The sequence below is a fragment of the Pelobates fuscus genome, chromosome 8, assembly GCF_036172605.1.
Source record: "Pelobates fuscus isolate aPelFus1 chromosome 8, aPelFus1.pri, whole genome shotgun sequence".
NCBI lineage: Eukaryota > Metazoa > Chordata > Amphibia > Anura > Pelobatidae > Pelobates > Pelobates fuscus.
This window is the reverse complement of record NC_086324.1, coordinates 7152361-7168152: the sequence shown is the minus strand read 5'-3', so window position 1 is coordinate 7168152 and position 15792 is coordinate 7152361. Positions and strand designations below refer to the sequence as shown.

The following is a 15792-nucleotide window of genomic DNA, read 5'->3' as shown; positions in this document are numbered from 1 at the left end:
TATAATACACTGTGTGCAGGGAGACAGGGAATCTCCTTACACTATAACCTTATAGCTGCAGTTATAATACACTGTGTGCCGGGAGACCGGGGACCTCCTTACACCATAACCTTATAGCTGCAGTTATAATACACTGTGTGCGGGGAGACAGGGGACCTCCTTACACCATAACCTTATAGCTGCAGTTATAATACACTGTGTGCGGGGAGACAGGGGACCTCCTTGTACTATAGTGTATGTATGCAAATAAAAAAATGCAGAATACAGAAGGAGGACAGGTCCACTTAAACTCCTTAAGGACACAGCTTCAAAAGCTTGTCTTGCACTTAATGACACAAGCAATTTTTGCATTTTTTGCTGTTTGCTTTCAACTGCAATTTGCATTTTACTTATTTATTGCACGAACACATATTATATACAATTTTTTAAAGGACAGAAAGGGCTTTAATTTGATGTAACATATATATATATACCGTATATACTCGAGTATAAGCCGACCCGAGTATAAGCCGAGGCCCCTAATTTTACCCCAAAAAACTGGGAAAACTGATTGACTCGAGTATAAGACTAGGGTGGGAAATGCAGCAGCTACTGGTAAATTTCTAAATAAAATTAGATCCTAAAAAAATTATATTAATTGAATATTTATTTACAGTGTGTGTATATAATGAATGCAGAGTGTGCGTATGAGTGCAGTGCGTGTATGAGTGCAGTGCGTGTATGAGTGCAGTGTATGAGTGCAGTGCGTGTATGAGTGCAGTGTGTGTGTGTATATATTAATTGAATATTTATTTCCAGTGTGTGTATATAATGAATGCAGTGTGTGTGTGTGTGTGTGTGTGTATATGAGTGCAGTGTGTATGAGTGCAGTGTGTGTATGAGTGCAGTGTGTGTATGAGTGCAGTGTGTGTATGAGTGCAGTGTGTGTATGAGTGCAGTGTGTATGAGTGCAGTGTGTATGAGTGCAGTGTGTATGAGTGCAGTGTGTGTATGAGTGCAGTGTGTGTATGAGTGCAGTGTGTGTATGAGTGCAGTGTGTGTATAAGTGCAGTGTGTGTATAAGTGCAGTGCGTGTATGAGTGCAGTGCGTGTATGAGTGCAGTGTGTGTGTGTGTGTGTATGAGTGCAGTGTGTGTGCGTATATATTAATTGAATATTTATTTCCAGTGTGTGTATATAATGAATGCAGTGTGTGTGTGTGTGTGTATGAGTGCAGTGTGTATGAGTGCAGTGTGTATGAGTGCAGTGTGTGTATGAATGCAGTGTGTGTATGAATGCAGTGTGTGTATGAGTGCAGTGTGTGTATGAGTGCAGTGTGTGTGAGTGGAGTGTGTGTGTTTATGAATGAAGTGTGAGTGCAGTGTGTGTGAGTGCAGTGTGTGTATGAGTGCAGTATGTGTGAGTGGAGTGTGTGTGTTTATGAATGAAGTTTGAGTGCAGTGTGTGTGAGTGCAGTGTGTGTATGAGTGCAGTGTGTGTATGAGTGCAGTGTGTGTATGAGTGCAGTGTGTGAGTGCAGTGTGTGTATATGAATGAAGTGTGAGTGTGTGTGATGCAGTGTGTGTGATGCAGTGTGTGTTTGTGTATGTGTTGTGGGGGTGGGCATTTAATATATTATTAATATATTTTTTTTTTATATTATTATTATTTTTTTTGCATTATTATTTATTATTTAATTATTAATAATTTTTTTTTTAATTCTATTTTTTTTCGTCCCCCCTCCCTGCTTGATACATAGCAGGGAGGGGGGCTCCTTCCCTGGTGGTCCAGTGTCATTGGTAGTTCAGTGGGGGGAAGAGGGGGGCTGGCAGAGCTGTACTTACCTTTCCTGCAGCTCCTGTCAGCTCCCTCCTCCTCCGCGCGGTCTGTGCAGCTCCCTCTGTCAGCTCACACTGTAAGTCTCGCGAGAGCCGCACTATGACCCCGCGGCTCTCGCGAGACTTACACTGGGAGCTGACCGAGGTGCTGAACGGACGGCGCGGAGGAGGAGGGAGCTGACAGGAGCTGCAGGAAAGGTAAGTAAAGCTCTGCCAGCCCCCGATGAGGGAAAGCCAAAATTCTAAGATACCAGAATTCAGGGAAGTCAAAACAAAGCCAAAGTCAGATACCAGAAAATCAAGATCAGGAACGCACTCTCGAACTACCATCAGGAAGAAACCACGACAGGGCAATGAGCAAATGGAGAATTGGGTTTAAAAACCCCTCCTGTGGATCCAATTGGCCATAACCAGCCTTTGACCCCAAAAGCAATTACCAGGTTTCCATGTGCATGATTGCTGCTCAGCACTAACCCTCCTGTGGATCTGATTGACCGTAATCGGCCTCTGACCCCCAAAAGCAATTACCAAGTTTCTATGTGCATGATTGCTGCTTGGCACAACTTTTCAGGATGGTAAATGTCATTAACCACAATGAATACGTGACACATACTATTTGCTATGAAAGGGGGAATATTTAGCGTAAACTTATCAGGGGGTAGTACCCAGTCATCTGCGTCCCGAGCAATGCTGTCACGGATTCTGGAACCAAAACACACAGACAGACCACAAAGAGAGAGAACACAGAGAGAGAAACTTTTAATACCGGTCCTTAGAATGGCCGGGCTATCCAAGCAGAGAATAGTCAAGGTAAAAGCCGAGGTCAAAGGAGTAAAGAGAAACGGAACAACGATAGGACAAGCCGAGGTCAAGGATCAAAGAAGACAAGATAAACGGGAGACAAAGCCAAGATTCGGTAACAAAACAAACAGATGACTAAAATCACACCCCAAAACCGGGCTACTTATTTGGCCTGGGTGTGGAAAATGTTAAAACAGTGGCCAATACATAGGCTGGGCTGAGAGAGGCAATAAGGGGAGTAATGACTGGTCTCAGCTCTTACTCCCCTCTTGTAACACACCCTGCACCTTTTCTGGGGAGGGTTTCTTTTTGGGGGTTGATGGAATCCTGAAGCAGAAGTGACCTGCCTCCATTCTTCTGCTAGGCTCCACTGATGGCCCCCCTCTGTGGTACTCAAGCAGCCCAGAAATAAGCTGAAACGTAAATGAAAGAAAAATGCATTTCAGCTCAGCATTTGCCTTTTTAAAAATTACAAAGGCATTGTGGATTGCCGTCTGTATTATACATATGCCCACTTTTTTGTACCATGCCCTTGTTTTTTGCATGATCAAATAGGGCTGCGGACAGGTCAACTCCCCCTGAATGCAGATTGGAATGCTGTATGCAGACTGGCACCCGTTTAAACTGTGGCCATGCGAGTGCATTCACCATGGATGGTGGTTAGGATGAACATCTCCTTTTTATCGCGGTACTTTAGTGCCAGCAGTTCATTCTGGCAGAGAGCTGCTGTTTCCCCCCTTTTTAATTTTATTTCTGCTAGAGCCTTTGGGAAACCTGTGCGACTCTTCTGAATAGTGCCACAGGCCACAGTCTCAAAGCAGTACAACATTTTTAGAAGAGGAATACTGTTGTAAATATGATGATCATGTATAAATGATATCCCTTGTTTAGTAACAGCATGATTAGGTCCCAGACAATTTTCCCACTTGTCTCTACTATATCTGGGCAACCTGGGGGATCAAGGTGGCTATCCCTTCCTTCGTATACACGGAAGGTGTACACATAGTCACTGCCTCTTTCACACAGCTTATAAAATTTGAACCCATGTCGGGATGTTTTGGATATGATGTACCGTTTAAACCCCAGTCTTCCCTTAAACTTCATGAGGGTTTCGTCAACAGAAATATGTTTTTTGGGGGTATAAATAGTGGCACATTTTTGTTAAAGTGTGCAATTAGAGGGCGTATTTTATATAGAAGATCATACTGCGGATGACCTTATGGGGGGGCACTTCGTATTATCACTTCATATTTGGGCCAACTTATTTCTGGGGGAAAATGGGGGTATTGCAAATGGGTTTTTTAGACCAATACATTCTAATAGTGGGCTTTTTAATTATCACCATTAGCATTACCATCTCTTTCTTGGCGATGAGAGACTCTTGATTGTGTGCCAGATACTGCTCAGCGTACAGATTAGTCAGGGTGACCATCTCCCCAAAAATATACAATCCAGCGCATTATAGCCAAACAGGCCAGCCTGTATGCCAGGATTGGCAGTGAACTCTGGTGAAAAATTATTAGGGGGTACCCAGTCATCTGCGCCATGTTCAGCATCAGGGAATCAGCGATTTCTCATGATGGTCCTGCAGTTTACGGCACATAGTCCCTGCGTCACTCTCTGAGGCACTGTCGTTCGCCTCTGAGTTGGCCGCTAACAGGGCATAAGCCTCCTCTGCGCTATACTTCCTAAACATTGTGTACTACGGTAATAAACTTTCATTTATTTACTTTTCACCCCTAACTAGCTTATCACTAAATTCCCCAATTCCCACTAAATTCCATCCACCCAACTAACTAAATCACAAATTACTAAAATAAAATATTAAAATTTAACCCCTTAAGGTTACTAAAAATTAAAATGTAACCACTGAGGGTAAAAAAAATAACTAGATCACAGTAAAGTACTGTGATCTGTATTTTGATGACTGACGGCAGTGATCAATCAGCAGGGAAAGGGTTAAGTTTTGTTAAAAGAACAGGGTGAAGGGGATTTGGATCCTCTTCAGACAATTTATTCTCCTCAGGGACACAATGTAACAACGATCCCTCTCTCTCCACTTCACAAACCCAACAGAGGCGGAGGAAGGCGGATCTGATATACCAGCAGCATTGTGACCGGCTGTCATAGCGATCACGTGAGTTGGGACATCGCGATTTGCTGTTACTGGTCTGCCACTGACTCAGAGGCACCAAGCAAAAGCGTAAACCCTGCAAACGCCAGCACCTTGGCTATCTGGGGTTAATTTTAGCGCATGACGGACCCAGTCCGTCATGCATCCTTAAGGGGTTAAAATAAGAAAAGAAGAATGTCCAGTGTGAATTATTTATAAAGTCTGAGTAAAAGTACAACAATTGCAATTTCACCAATTCCCAACTACCCAAATTTAACATGATCTGTGGGATGATGTGGGAAACGGCACTTTTCCACCGTTTTGTTCACTAGTATATAACGTATTCAGCCATCTTTACAGGTGCTATGCCAGTGCACAGTAACCAGGCTTACTGCAACTAATAGAATTTTGGTAGAACATAAATTACCAGTTCAGTCCAGGTGTTGATGCTAACGGTGATATCATCAATAGATTCCACGTAATGCCACCAGCGTCGCGGGACATAAAGCACCTGTTAGACGTCACAGAAAATAAAGAATTATTCAAAACAAGCAGTTCTAAGCAAGAGACATAATGAGAAAAATGTATGAAGGAAGACCATGCAACCATTGCTTCTGAACATTATTCACACCTGAACTTACATGTTATCACCTAAACCGTGAGTTCCAACACAGCCTATATCATTCAGGAAAATCTACAACATGGCTATTGTGGTCTGATCAAGGAGAATGATAATTGTAAATATAGGTGATACAATCAGTTAAGCAATATTTTAAATAAATGAAATATTTTAGAGAATTTATTAGGTATAATTACTTTTAAAAATCCCATGTCCATGGCCCTGTCCTTGGATCTGAGCTGATAAAATAATCTGATTTACGTGATTAAAATTTACATTGCTGTGAGAAGCCTGCTTCTTTCTATCAGATTACCAGAGAGAGAGAGAGAGAGAGAGAGAGTGCCTATGCTGTTATCTCAAGATACAATTTAATTGTTTCTTCTTTCTTTCTGTAAAAACAAGCACTTCTAAAATGAGATCTATTGGATATTGAGCGATCCTTGGGTTACAGAAGACGTTCGGAAAGCCAGTTCTACCAGCGGATGCTTTAAAGGGACACTATAGTCACCTGAACAGCTTTAGCTTAATGAAGCAGTTTTGGTGTATAGAACATGCCCCTGCAGCCTCACTGCTCAATCCTCTGCCATTTAGGAGTTAAATCCCTTTGTTTATGAACCCTAGTCACACCTCCCTGCATGTGACTTGCACAGCCTTCCATAAACACTTCCTGTAAAGAGAGCCCTATTTAGGCTTTCTTTATTGCAAGTTCTGTTTAATTAAGATTTTCTTATCCCCTGCTAGGTTAATAGCGTGCTAGACCCTGCAAGAGCCTCCTGTATGTGATTAAAGTTCAATTTAGAGATTGAGATACAATTATTTAAGGTAAATTACATCTGTTTGAAAGTGAAACCAGTTTTTTTCATGCAGGCTCTGTCAATCATAGCAAGGGGAGGTGTGGCTAGGGCTGCATAAACAGAAACCAAGTGATTTAACTCCTAAATGACAGTGAATTGAGCAGTGAAATTGCAGGGGAATGATCTATACACTAAAACTGCTTTATTTAGCTAAAGTAATTTAGGTGACTATAGTGTTCCTTTAAGGCGGCATTAAGCATAATTTTGAGTAAAGAACAGAAAATGGCAAATGTGCCTAATTTAGTAAAACGCCATAAGAGGTTTAATTTTTATTTAAAGAGTATCTGTCACTTTCCATAATATGTTCACTTTACTCCTATATTTAACACACACATATTTGTGAGGTGTGAAAAATAAAATTAAATATAGAAACCCACACCTCGTTATCCTGTAACTGGCCGCCTCTATCTTAGCTCCCCGTCAATCATTGTTATAAGCTCCTCCCTTTACACCTGGCAGTCAGTATAGAGAGAGCCACCTCCATCTTAGCTCCCTGTCAGTCATTGTTATAAGCTCCGCCCTTTACACCTGGCAGTCAGTATAGAGAGAGCCACCTCCATCTTAGCTCCCTTTCAATCATTGTTATAAGCTCCGCCCTTTACACCTGGCAGTCAGTATAGAGAGAGCCACCTCCATCTTAGCTCCCTGTCAGTCATTGTTATAAGCTCCACCCTTTACACCTGGCAGTCAGTATAGAGAGAGCCACCTCTATCTTAGCTCCCTGTCAATCATTGTTATAAGCTCTGCCCTTTACACCTGGCAGTCAATATAGAGAGAGCCACCTCCATCTTAGCTCCCTGTCAATCATTGTTATAAGCTCCGCCCTTTACACCTGGCAGTCAGTATAGAGAGAGCCACCTCCATCTTAGCTCCCTGTCAGTCATTGTTATAAGCTCCGCCCTTTACACCTGGCAGTCAGTATAGAGAGAGCCACCTCCATCTTAGCTCCCTGTCAGTCATTGTTATAAGCTCCGCCCTTTACACCTTGCAGTCAGTATAGAGAGAGCCACCTCCATCTTAGCTCCCTGTCAGTCATTGTTATAAGCTCCGCCCTTTACACCTGGCAGTCAGTATAGAGAGAGCCACCTCCATCTTAGCTCCCTGTCAATCATTGTTATAAGCCCCGCCCTTTACACCTGGCAGTCAGTATAGAGAGAGCCACCTCCATCTTAGCTCCCTGTCAATCATTGTTATAAGCCCCGCCCATTACACCTGGCAGTCAGTATAGAGAGAGCCACCTCCATCTTAGCTCCCTGTCAATCATTGTTATAAGCTCCGCCCTTTACACCTGGCAGTCAGTATAGAGAGAGCCACCTCCATCTTAGCTCCCTGTCAGTCATTGTTATAAGCTCCGCCCTTTACACCTGGCAGTCAGTATAGAGAGAGCCACCTCCATCTTAGCTCCCTGTCAATCATTGTTATAAGCCCCGCCCATTACACCTGGCAGTCAGCATAGAGAGAGCCACCTCCATCTTAGCTCCCTGTCAATCATTGTTATAAGCTCCGCCCTTTACACCTGGCAGTCAGTATAGAGAGAGCCACCTCCATCTTAGCTCCCTGTCAGTCATTGTTATAAGCTCCGCCCTTTACACCTGGCAGTCAGTATAGAGAGAGCCACCTCCATCTTAGCTCCCTGTCAGTCATTGTTATAAGCTCCGCCCTTTACACCTGGCAGTCAGTATAGAGAGAGCCACCTCCATCTTAGCTCCCTGTCAATCATTGTTATAAGCCCCGCCCATTACACCTGGCAGTCAGCATAGAGAGAGCCACCTCCATCTTAGCTCCCTGTCAATCATTGTTATAAGCTCCGCCCTTTACACCTGGCAGTCAGTATAGAGAGAGCCACCTCCATCTTAGCTCCCTGTCAGTCATTGTTATAAGCTCCGCCCTTTACACCTGGCAGTCAGTATAGAGAGAGCCACCTCCATCTTAGCTCCCTGTCAGTCATTGTTATAAGCTCCGCCCTTAACACCTGGCAGTCAGTATAGAGAGAGCCACCTCCATCTTAGCTCCCTGTCAATCATTGTTATAAGCCCCGCCCATTACACCTGGCAGTCAGCATAGAGAGAGCCACCTCCATCTTAGCTCCCTGTCAATCATTGTTATAAGCTCCGCCCTTTACACCTGGCAGTCAGTATAGAGAGAGCCACCTCCATCTTAGCTCCCTGTCAGTCATTGTTATAAGCTCCGCCCTTTACACCTGGCAGTCAGTATAGAGAGAGCCACCTCTATCTTAGCTCCCTGTCAATCAATGTTATAAGCTCCACCCTTTACACCTGGCAGTCAGTATAGAGAGAGCCACCTCCTTCTTAGCTCCTTGTCAATCATTGTTATAAGCTCCGCCCTTTACACCTGGCAGTCAGTATAGAGAGAGCCACCTCCATCTTAGCTCCCTGTCAATCATTGTTATAAGCTCCGCCCTTTACATCTGGCAGTCAGTATAGAGAGAGCCGCCTCCATCTTAGGTCCCTGTCAATCATTGTTATAAGCTCCGCCCTTTACACCTGGCAGTCAGTATAGAGAGAGCCACCTCCATCTTAGCTCCCTGTCAATCATTGTTATAAGCTCCGCCCTTTACACCTGGCAGTCAGCATAGAGAGAGCCACCTCCATCTTAGCTACCTGTCAGTCATTGTTATAAGCTCCGCCCTTTACACCTGGCAGTCAGTATAGAGAGAGCCGCCTCCATCTTAGCTCCCTGTCAATCATTGTTATAAACTCCGCCCTTTACACCTGGCAGTCAGAATAGAGAGAGCCACCTCCATCTTAGCTCCCTGTCAATCATTGTTATAAGCTCCGCCCTTTACACCTGGCAGTCAGTATAGAGAGAGCCACCTCCATCTTAGCTCCCTGTCAATCATTGTTATAAGCTCCACCCTTTACACCTGGCAGTCAGTATAGAGAGAGCCACCTCCATCTTAGCTCCCTGTCAATCATTGTTATCAGCTCCGCCCTTTACACCTGGCAGTCAGTATAGAGAGAGCCACCTCCATCTTAGCTCCCTGTCAATCATTGTTATAAGCTCCGCCCTTTACACCTGGCAGTCAGTATAGAGAGAGCCACCTCCATCTTAGCTCTCTGTCAATCATTGTTATAAGCTCCACCCTTTACACCTGGCAGTCAGTATAGAGAGAGCCACCTCCATCTTAGCTCCCTGTCAATCATTGTTATAAGCTCCGTCCTTTACACCTGGCAGTCAGTATAGAGAGAGCCGCCTCCATCTTAGCTCCCTGTCAGTCATTGTTATAAACTCCACCCTTTACACCTGGCAGTCAGAATAGAGAGAGCCACCTCCATCTTAGCTCCCTGTCAATCATTGTTATAAGCTCCACCCTTTACACCTGGCAGTCAGTATAGAGAGAGCCACCTCCATCTTAGCTCCCTGTCAATCATTGTTAGAAGCTCCGCCCTTTACACCTGGCAGTCAGTATAGAGAGAGCCACCTCCATCTTAGCACCCTGTCAGTCATTGTTATAAGCTCCGCCCTTTACACCTGTCAGTCAGTATATAGAGAGCGCACCTCCATCTTAGCGCCCTGTCAATCATTGTTATAAGCTCCGCCCTTTACACTTTACAGCTTGCATAACTAACTAGTATCTATACCAAGCTTGCATTGCTAACTAGTACCTCCATACAGCTTGCATCACTAACTAGTATCTATACCAAGCTTGCATTGCTAACTAGTACCTCCACACAGCTTGTATCATTAACTAGTGCCTCCATACAGCTTGCATCACTAACTAGTAGCTATACCAAGCTTGCATTGCTAACTAGTACCTGCATCCCACTTGCTCCCCTCCACGAGCCCATACACAGACACACTGTACCCAGGAAAACAGAGCAATCAGTAATTGTCCCAGTCCCTAGCACAGACTTTGTGCATGTTTGCTGTGAGCCCAGTAGGTGGTGCTGTTAATGTGTTTATCAGTATGAATCAAGTGCCTTGTAAAATATACCCAATATAACACACTGTGTTGTATGTAGCACGAGGGACCGATTCACATAAAAACTAATTGAGCGGATAATGGTGGAGGGGGTCACATTGCTGTATGTCTGTGACTTATAGAAATTAGATGGACATTCCAGGACGGTGTTCATTCAGATTTTACGTATATTTAAAAGACATTGTTTCATAATCATGAAAAATAAATAAAATATACAATTGAAAAATTAACTTCTCCCCTACACACGCTGCACTCTGCAATCCTGTTTCTTTTATTCATTGATTACTTTAAATGCACAATATTCTGCGGGTGTACAGAGGCAGCCTGCATCATAATCCTGCATCATAATCCGGGGAGAGGTGGGGAATGAGAGTGGACAGAGGTAGACAAGCGGGGGAGTGGGGGAGGTACAACGACAATGGGTAGAGGGAGACATGGGGGTAACAATGGATAGAGAGAGACATGGGGGAAACAATGGATAGAGGGAGACATGGGGGTAACAATGGATAGAGGGAGACATGGGGGTAACAATGGATAGAGGGAGACATGGGGAGGAAACAATGGATAGAGGGAGACATGGGGGTAACAATGGATAGAGGAAGACATGGGGGGAAACAATGGATAGAGGGAGACATGGGGGTAACAATGGATAGAGGGAGACATGGGGGTAACAATGGATAGAGGGAGACATGGGGGGAAACAATGGATAGAGGGAGACATGGGGTAACAATGGATAGAGGGAGACATGGGGGGGAAACAATGGATAGAGAGAGACATGGGGGGGAACAATGGATAGAGGAAGACACGGGGGGAAACAATGGATAGAGGAAGACATGGGGGAAACAATGGATAGAGGGAGACATGGGGGTAACAATGGATAGAGGGAGACATGGGGAGGAAACAATGGATAGAGGAAGACATGGGGGGCAACAATGGATAGAGGGAGACATGGGGTAACAATGGATAGAGGGAGACATGGGGGGGAAACAATGGATAGAGGGAGACATGGGGGTAACAATGGATAGAGGGAGACATGGGGGTAACAATGGATAGAGGGAGACATGGGGTAACAATGGATAGAGGGAGACATGGGGGAAACAATGGATAGAGGGAGACATGGGGGGGAAACAATGGATAGAGGGAGACATGGGGGGAAACAATGGATAGAGGGAGACATGGGGGTAACAATGGATAGAGGGAGACATGGGGGTAACAATGGATAGAGGGAGACATGGGGGGAAACAATGGATAGAGGAAGACATGGGGGGAAACAATGGATAGAGGGAGACATGGGGGGAAACAATGGATAGAGGGAGACATGGGGGTAACAATGGATAGAGGGAGACATGGGGGTAACAATGGATAGAGGGAGACATGGGGGTAACAATGGATAGAGGGAGACATGGGGGTAACAATGGATAGAGGGAGACATGGGGGTAACAATGGATAGAGGGAGACATGGGGGTAACAATGGATAGAGGGAGACATGGGGGTAACAATGGATAGAGGGAGACATGGGGGTAACAATGGATAGAGGGAGACATGGGGGTAACAATGGATAGAGGGAGACATGGGGGTAACAATGGGTAGAGGGAGACATGGGGGTAACAATGGATAGAGGGAGACATGGGGAAGAAACAATGGATATAGGGAGACATGGGGGGAAACAAAGGATAGAGGGAGACCTGGGGGGGAAACGATGGATAGAGGGAGACCTGGGGGGTAACAATAGATAGAGGGAGACATGGGGGGAAACAATTGATAGAGGGAGACATGGGGGTAACAATGGATAGAGGGAGGGAGACATGGGGGGAAACAATGGATAGAGGGAGACCTGGGGGGAAACGATGGATAGAGGGAGACCTGAGGGGGTAACAATAGATAGAGGGAGATATGGGGGGCAACAATTGATAGATGGAGACATGGGGGTAACAATGGATAGAGGGAGGGAGACATGGGGGGAAACAATGGATAGAGGGAGACATGGGGGAAACAATGTATAGAGGGAGATATGGGGGGGACAATGTATAGAGGGAGATATGGGGGGAAACAATGTATAGAGGAAGACGTGGGGATAACAATGTATAGAGGTGGGGTGGGAACAATTGGGGAGAGGTGTGACAGAATGGACGGGGTAAAGATGTGAAGGAATGGATGGGGAGAGGTGTGAAGGAATGGACAGGGGAGAGGTGTGAAGGAATGGATGGGGGAGAGGTGTAAAGGAAATGACGGGGTAGAGCTATAAAGGAATGGACAGGGGAGAGGTGTTAAGGAACAGACAGGGGAGAGACGAAGGTGGGTAACACGTGTTGAAAAACGAATGGGGCAAAGGTGTTTGAGGAGCAGAGTATTCCACTGTCAAGGACAGACGACTTAAAATAAAACACTTCAGAGTTACCTGCCCGGGATGTAGCGTTACCACATAGGGGCGCGCTTTAGAAAATAATGGGAATCGGCACCAGTCAGGATGAACAACATTAACTTTGCTGAAAATACTGGACTCCTCGTAAGGGATTCTCGTGGGGTATAGGTAAGTGGTATCTTCGGGGGGAAAGAGGTGCCATGTTTTCCTAAAACCAAAAATAAAGAGACAGCTGTTACACAGAGTCCACAGACACCCAGAGTGGGATGGTGAGTTAATAAACAGGATATCCCAAAGCTACATATGAAGGAGGACAGTTGTATAGTGGATTATGGGGTGGGGGAAGCTCCTCTGTGATGTCGTAGCACGGTCACTGGGCTTGCCAATAGGGAGAAGAGATCCAGAGACTCTAAAGAAACATATAACATTTTCTCTTACATTTGTGAGCCCTGTCAGCTACACTTTAATGCAGTTAAAGGATTTCCAATAAATATACCTTACATGACACGGCAGCCTAATAAATGAGAAATAAAAGCCAGGCATCATAGAAAGGAATGTTAGAAAGGAATCTCCATTTACAGGATTAATGATACAAATAAACACCTGGGGATTACAGAGGGTTTACAACGGCTGCTCGCACGGTTTGCACGCTGAGAGAGTGCTTTCAAAAAGGATAAAAGTCTCCATTTTTCATACTTTTAAACTACCATTAGAACCGTGTTACTTTGCAGATCGATACGTTTTCTACATTAGTATTTAAGTGGAAAATGTTTTTCCGAGTTAACTGCACACACTGCCCTTTAACATCCATAAAGCGTACTTTAAATAATAATATTCTGTGAAGGGTGTGAGATCCAGGACAGGAAAGCTCTCAGTAATGGCAGGAGAGCCATATAAAACAAGTGATCAATAACACAGGATACGCTATTAATTGATCCTGCAAGGTATTAGTCACCACCCTTCCCCTCAACGAAGAATTATACAGCGAGTCCACAGATTCAAACTGACCTAACCACATGTGGCTCGTGTTACTGCTAAGAAATATATATACTTATTACAGAGACCAAGCTAGAAATCCACAAATAAAAAAGGATAAAGGCTGAACAATTAGACAACGGATTACTCCAGGCAGCAGACATTTCTTGAAACAAGGAGGATGCACAACATAGACGTGTATAAGTGCTCACTCACATATTAGGGATCTTCAGAACCAGCCTCAGTGTAAATTGCACGCAGTGGTAAAATCCCCACTTATCGATATTTACGCTCCTTTCGTAGTCTTATGGATGTTCACTGGTGGATGCCCAGTAATAGGAGAGAAAAAAAATGCAACACTCAGTTGTATAAAACTGAAGCTACAAGGTGAGTATTAGAACGATAGGAAATACACTTTTGTCTCAAGTTTAATGCGTTTTGCCTACACAATAGGCTTTTTTTTTTTTTTTTTACAGGAGTCTACTTGTTTACATAAGGCATGGAAATTTTTACATTTGCGCTCAAACGACGTCATAAGTCATGTGACCTTATTTGCAACCACATGACCTAATAAACATAAGTTTAAAACCCATTCATGAAAAAAAGTATTTGGATTCTTGGGGGAAAAAAATATTCTTGCAGGGGGGAAATATATACATATATATGGGAGGCAAGAGGAAGGAATGAATGTAGAATAAATTGTAAGAAGGATTAGTCACGTGATGCGTATTGGGATGGTGTGTCACATGACTCTGCAATGAAATTTGGAGATGGGATTAAAAGACCAAAAGAAATGCAAATAAATTAGAGGAGAGCGAGGAGTCCTTATTACGAAAAGCTGTACATTTGGAAAAGAAAAATTTTGTGCGAATGATCGCTCCCTCAGATGTGCCAGGTCGCATTCGCAAATCACTTGGTGGGACCCCAGGAAGGAATCTGCAAACATCGGTGCAAGCAGACCTGGGGCTATAATCCAGGCACGCAAGGTCGCAAGGTTCGGCAGCTTTATTGGAATCACAGGCAAATGAAGCAACGTTTCGATCTCCACCGAGATCTGTGTTGCTTGAAAGCCCGGATTATGCGGCTCCTCCACTGCACTCGCAAATCACACGACAACTCGCGGTGGTCATATTTCTATAATAAAAGTACTGACAAGGGTAAAAACAAACAGCGAAGTGGAAATGGACTGTGAAGGGGAAAAATATGTAATGATAAAAAACAGGGAGCCTTCCATGTTGTGCATCCTTCTGGTTTCAAGGTAATAAACTATTGGTTCTCTTTTGTATTTTCTTTTCAGTATCTCCCAGCTCTATAAGAAGCAATAATACCTGGCGATAAGTGGAACATGTTGGACTTTTTCATAATGTTCTAAGCATGTTTATTACTTGGATAGCCTGTTCTCTCGAGAGGCCAGGTTATACCGTTTGTTACAGTAATTCTGCCAGTGTGCAAGCTATTAATTCCTATAGACTATAAGCTTGTTTGAGCAGAGTCCTCTTCAACCTATTGTTCCTGTAAGTTTTCCTGTAATTGTCCTATTTATAGTTACATCCCCCTTCTCATAATATTGTAAAGCGCTACGGATTCTGTTGGCGCTATTTAAATGGCAATAATAATAATAACATCCACATCCACCAAATCCATGCATGAAGTAACAGAGTCTGTCATTCTGGTCTATGGTTTCTGATTGTATCCTATAAACTCCTGTCCGGGTTCTCCGGTGGCTGTTAGCCTTCTGACAGCCTCATTTTCAGTTTCACTAATATGGCACAGCGTCCGTCATGGTCACTGATCGTGCTGATCTTTTATGTAAATTCTGTGACTCCATCCCTGAGTACCAGAACCTGCAGAATCCACCCCTCTGTAAAAGCACTTACAAACAGCAGCCCTTGGTCATTACCTCCCTTCCACCTGCAGGACAAGATTGCAGCCATATGAGTCAATGTGGCAAGGGGTGTTGGCCCCTGAACTCCCAACCCAGAGGGTGCTCTCCTTCCCATCTCTTCCAGGAAAACCAAAATCTGCCCATATTATGTCCTGAAACCAAAACAGACAGGAAGGTGGCAATGTAACAACATATTGTGTCTATACAATACAGTGCACGTTAACGAATATCTAACAGGGCTTCAAATTTCAAGAACTACACCACTAGCCGGACCTTCAACGTTACTAGCCACGGCAAGCCAAGAGGGCCCAAGCGTGAATGTCTACTTACCAATGCAGAGTTTTTACCATGTTACTAAATAAATCAATATTTATTATATATACACATGTTATTGTCAGCCAATCTTTTAAACGGATGAAATAG

The 15792-nt window shown here is 44.1% G+C and overlaps 1 protein-coding gene across 2 annotated transcripts in view; it reads right to left on the bottom strand.

Annotated features, from left to right (window-relative positions):
* Window positions 1-15792, bottom strand: part of HSPBAP1 (HSPB1 associated protein 1) — a 68418-nt gene that overhangs the window by 11759 nt on the left and 40867 nt on the right. For both annotated transcript variants that reach the window (XM_063429190.1, XM_063429191.1), the window contains 3 exons: window positions 15385-15521; window positions 12546-12717; window positions 5159-5242 (listed from right to left, as the gene is read on the bottom strand). In XM_063429190.1, coding sequence (XP_063285260.1) covers window positions 5159-5242; window positions 12546-12717; window positions 15385-15521 — 393 coding nt within the window. The remainder of the gene's footprint in view (window positions 1-5158; window positions 5243-12545; window positions 12718-15384; window positions 15522-15792) is intronic.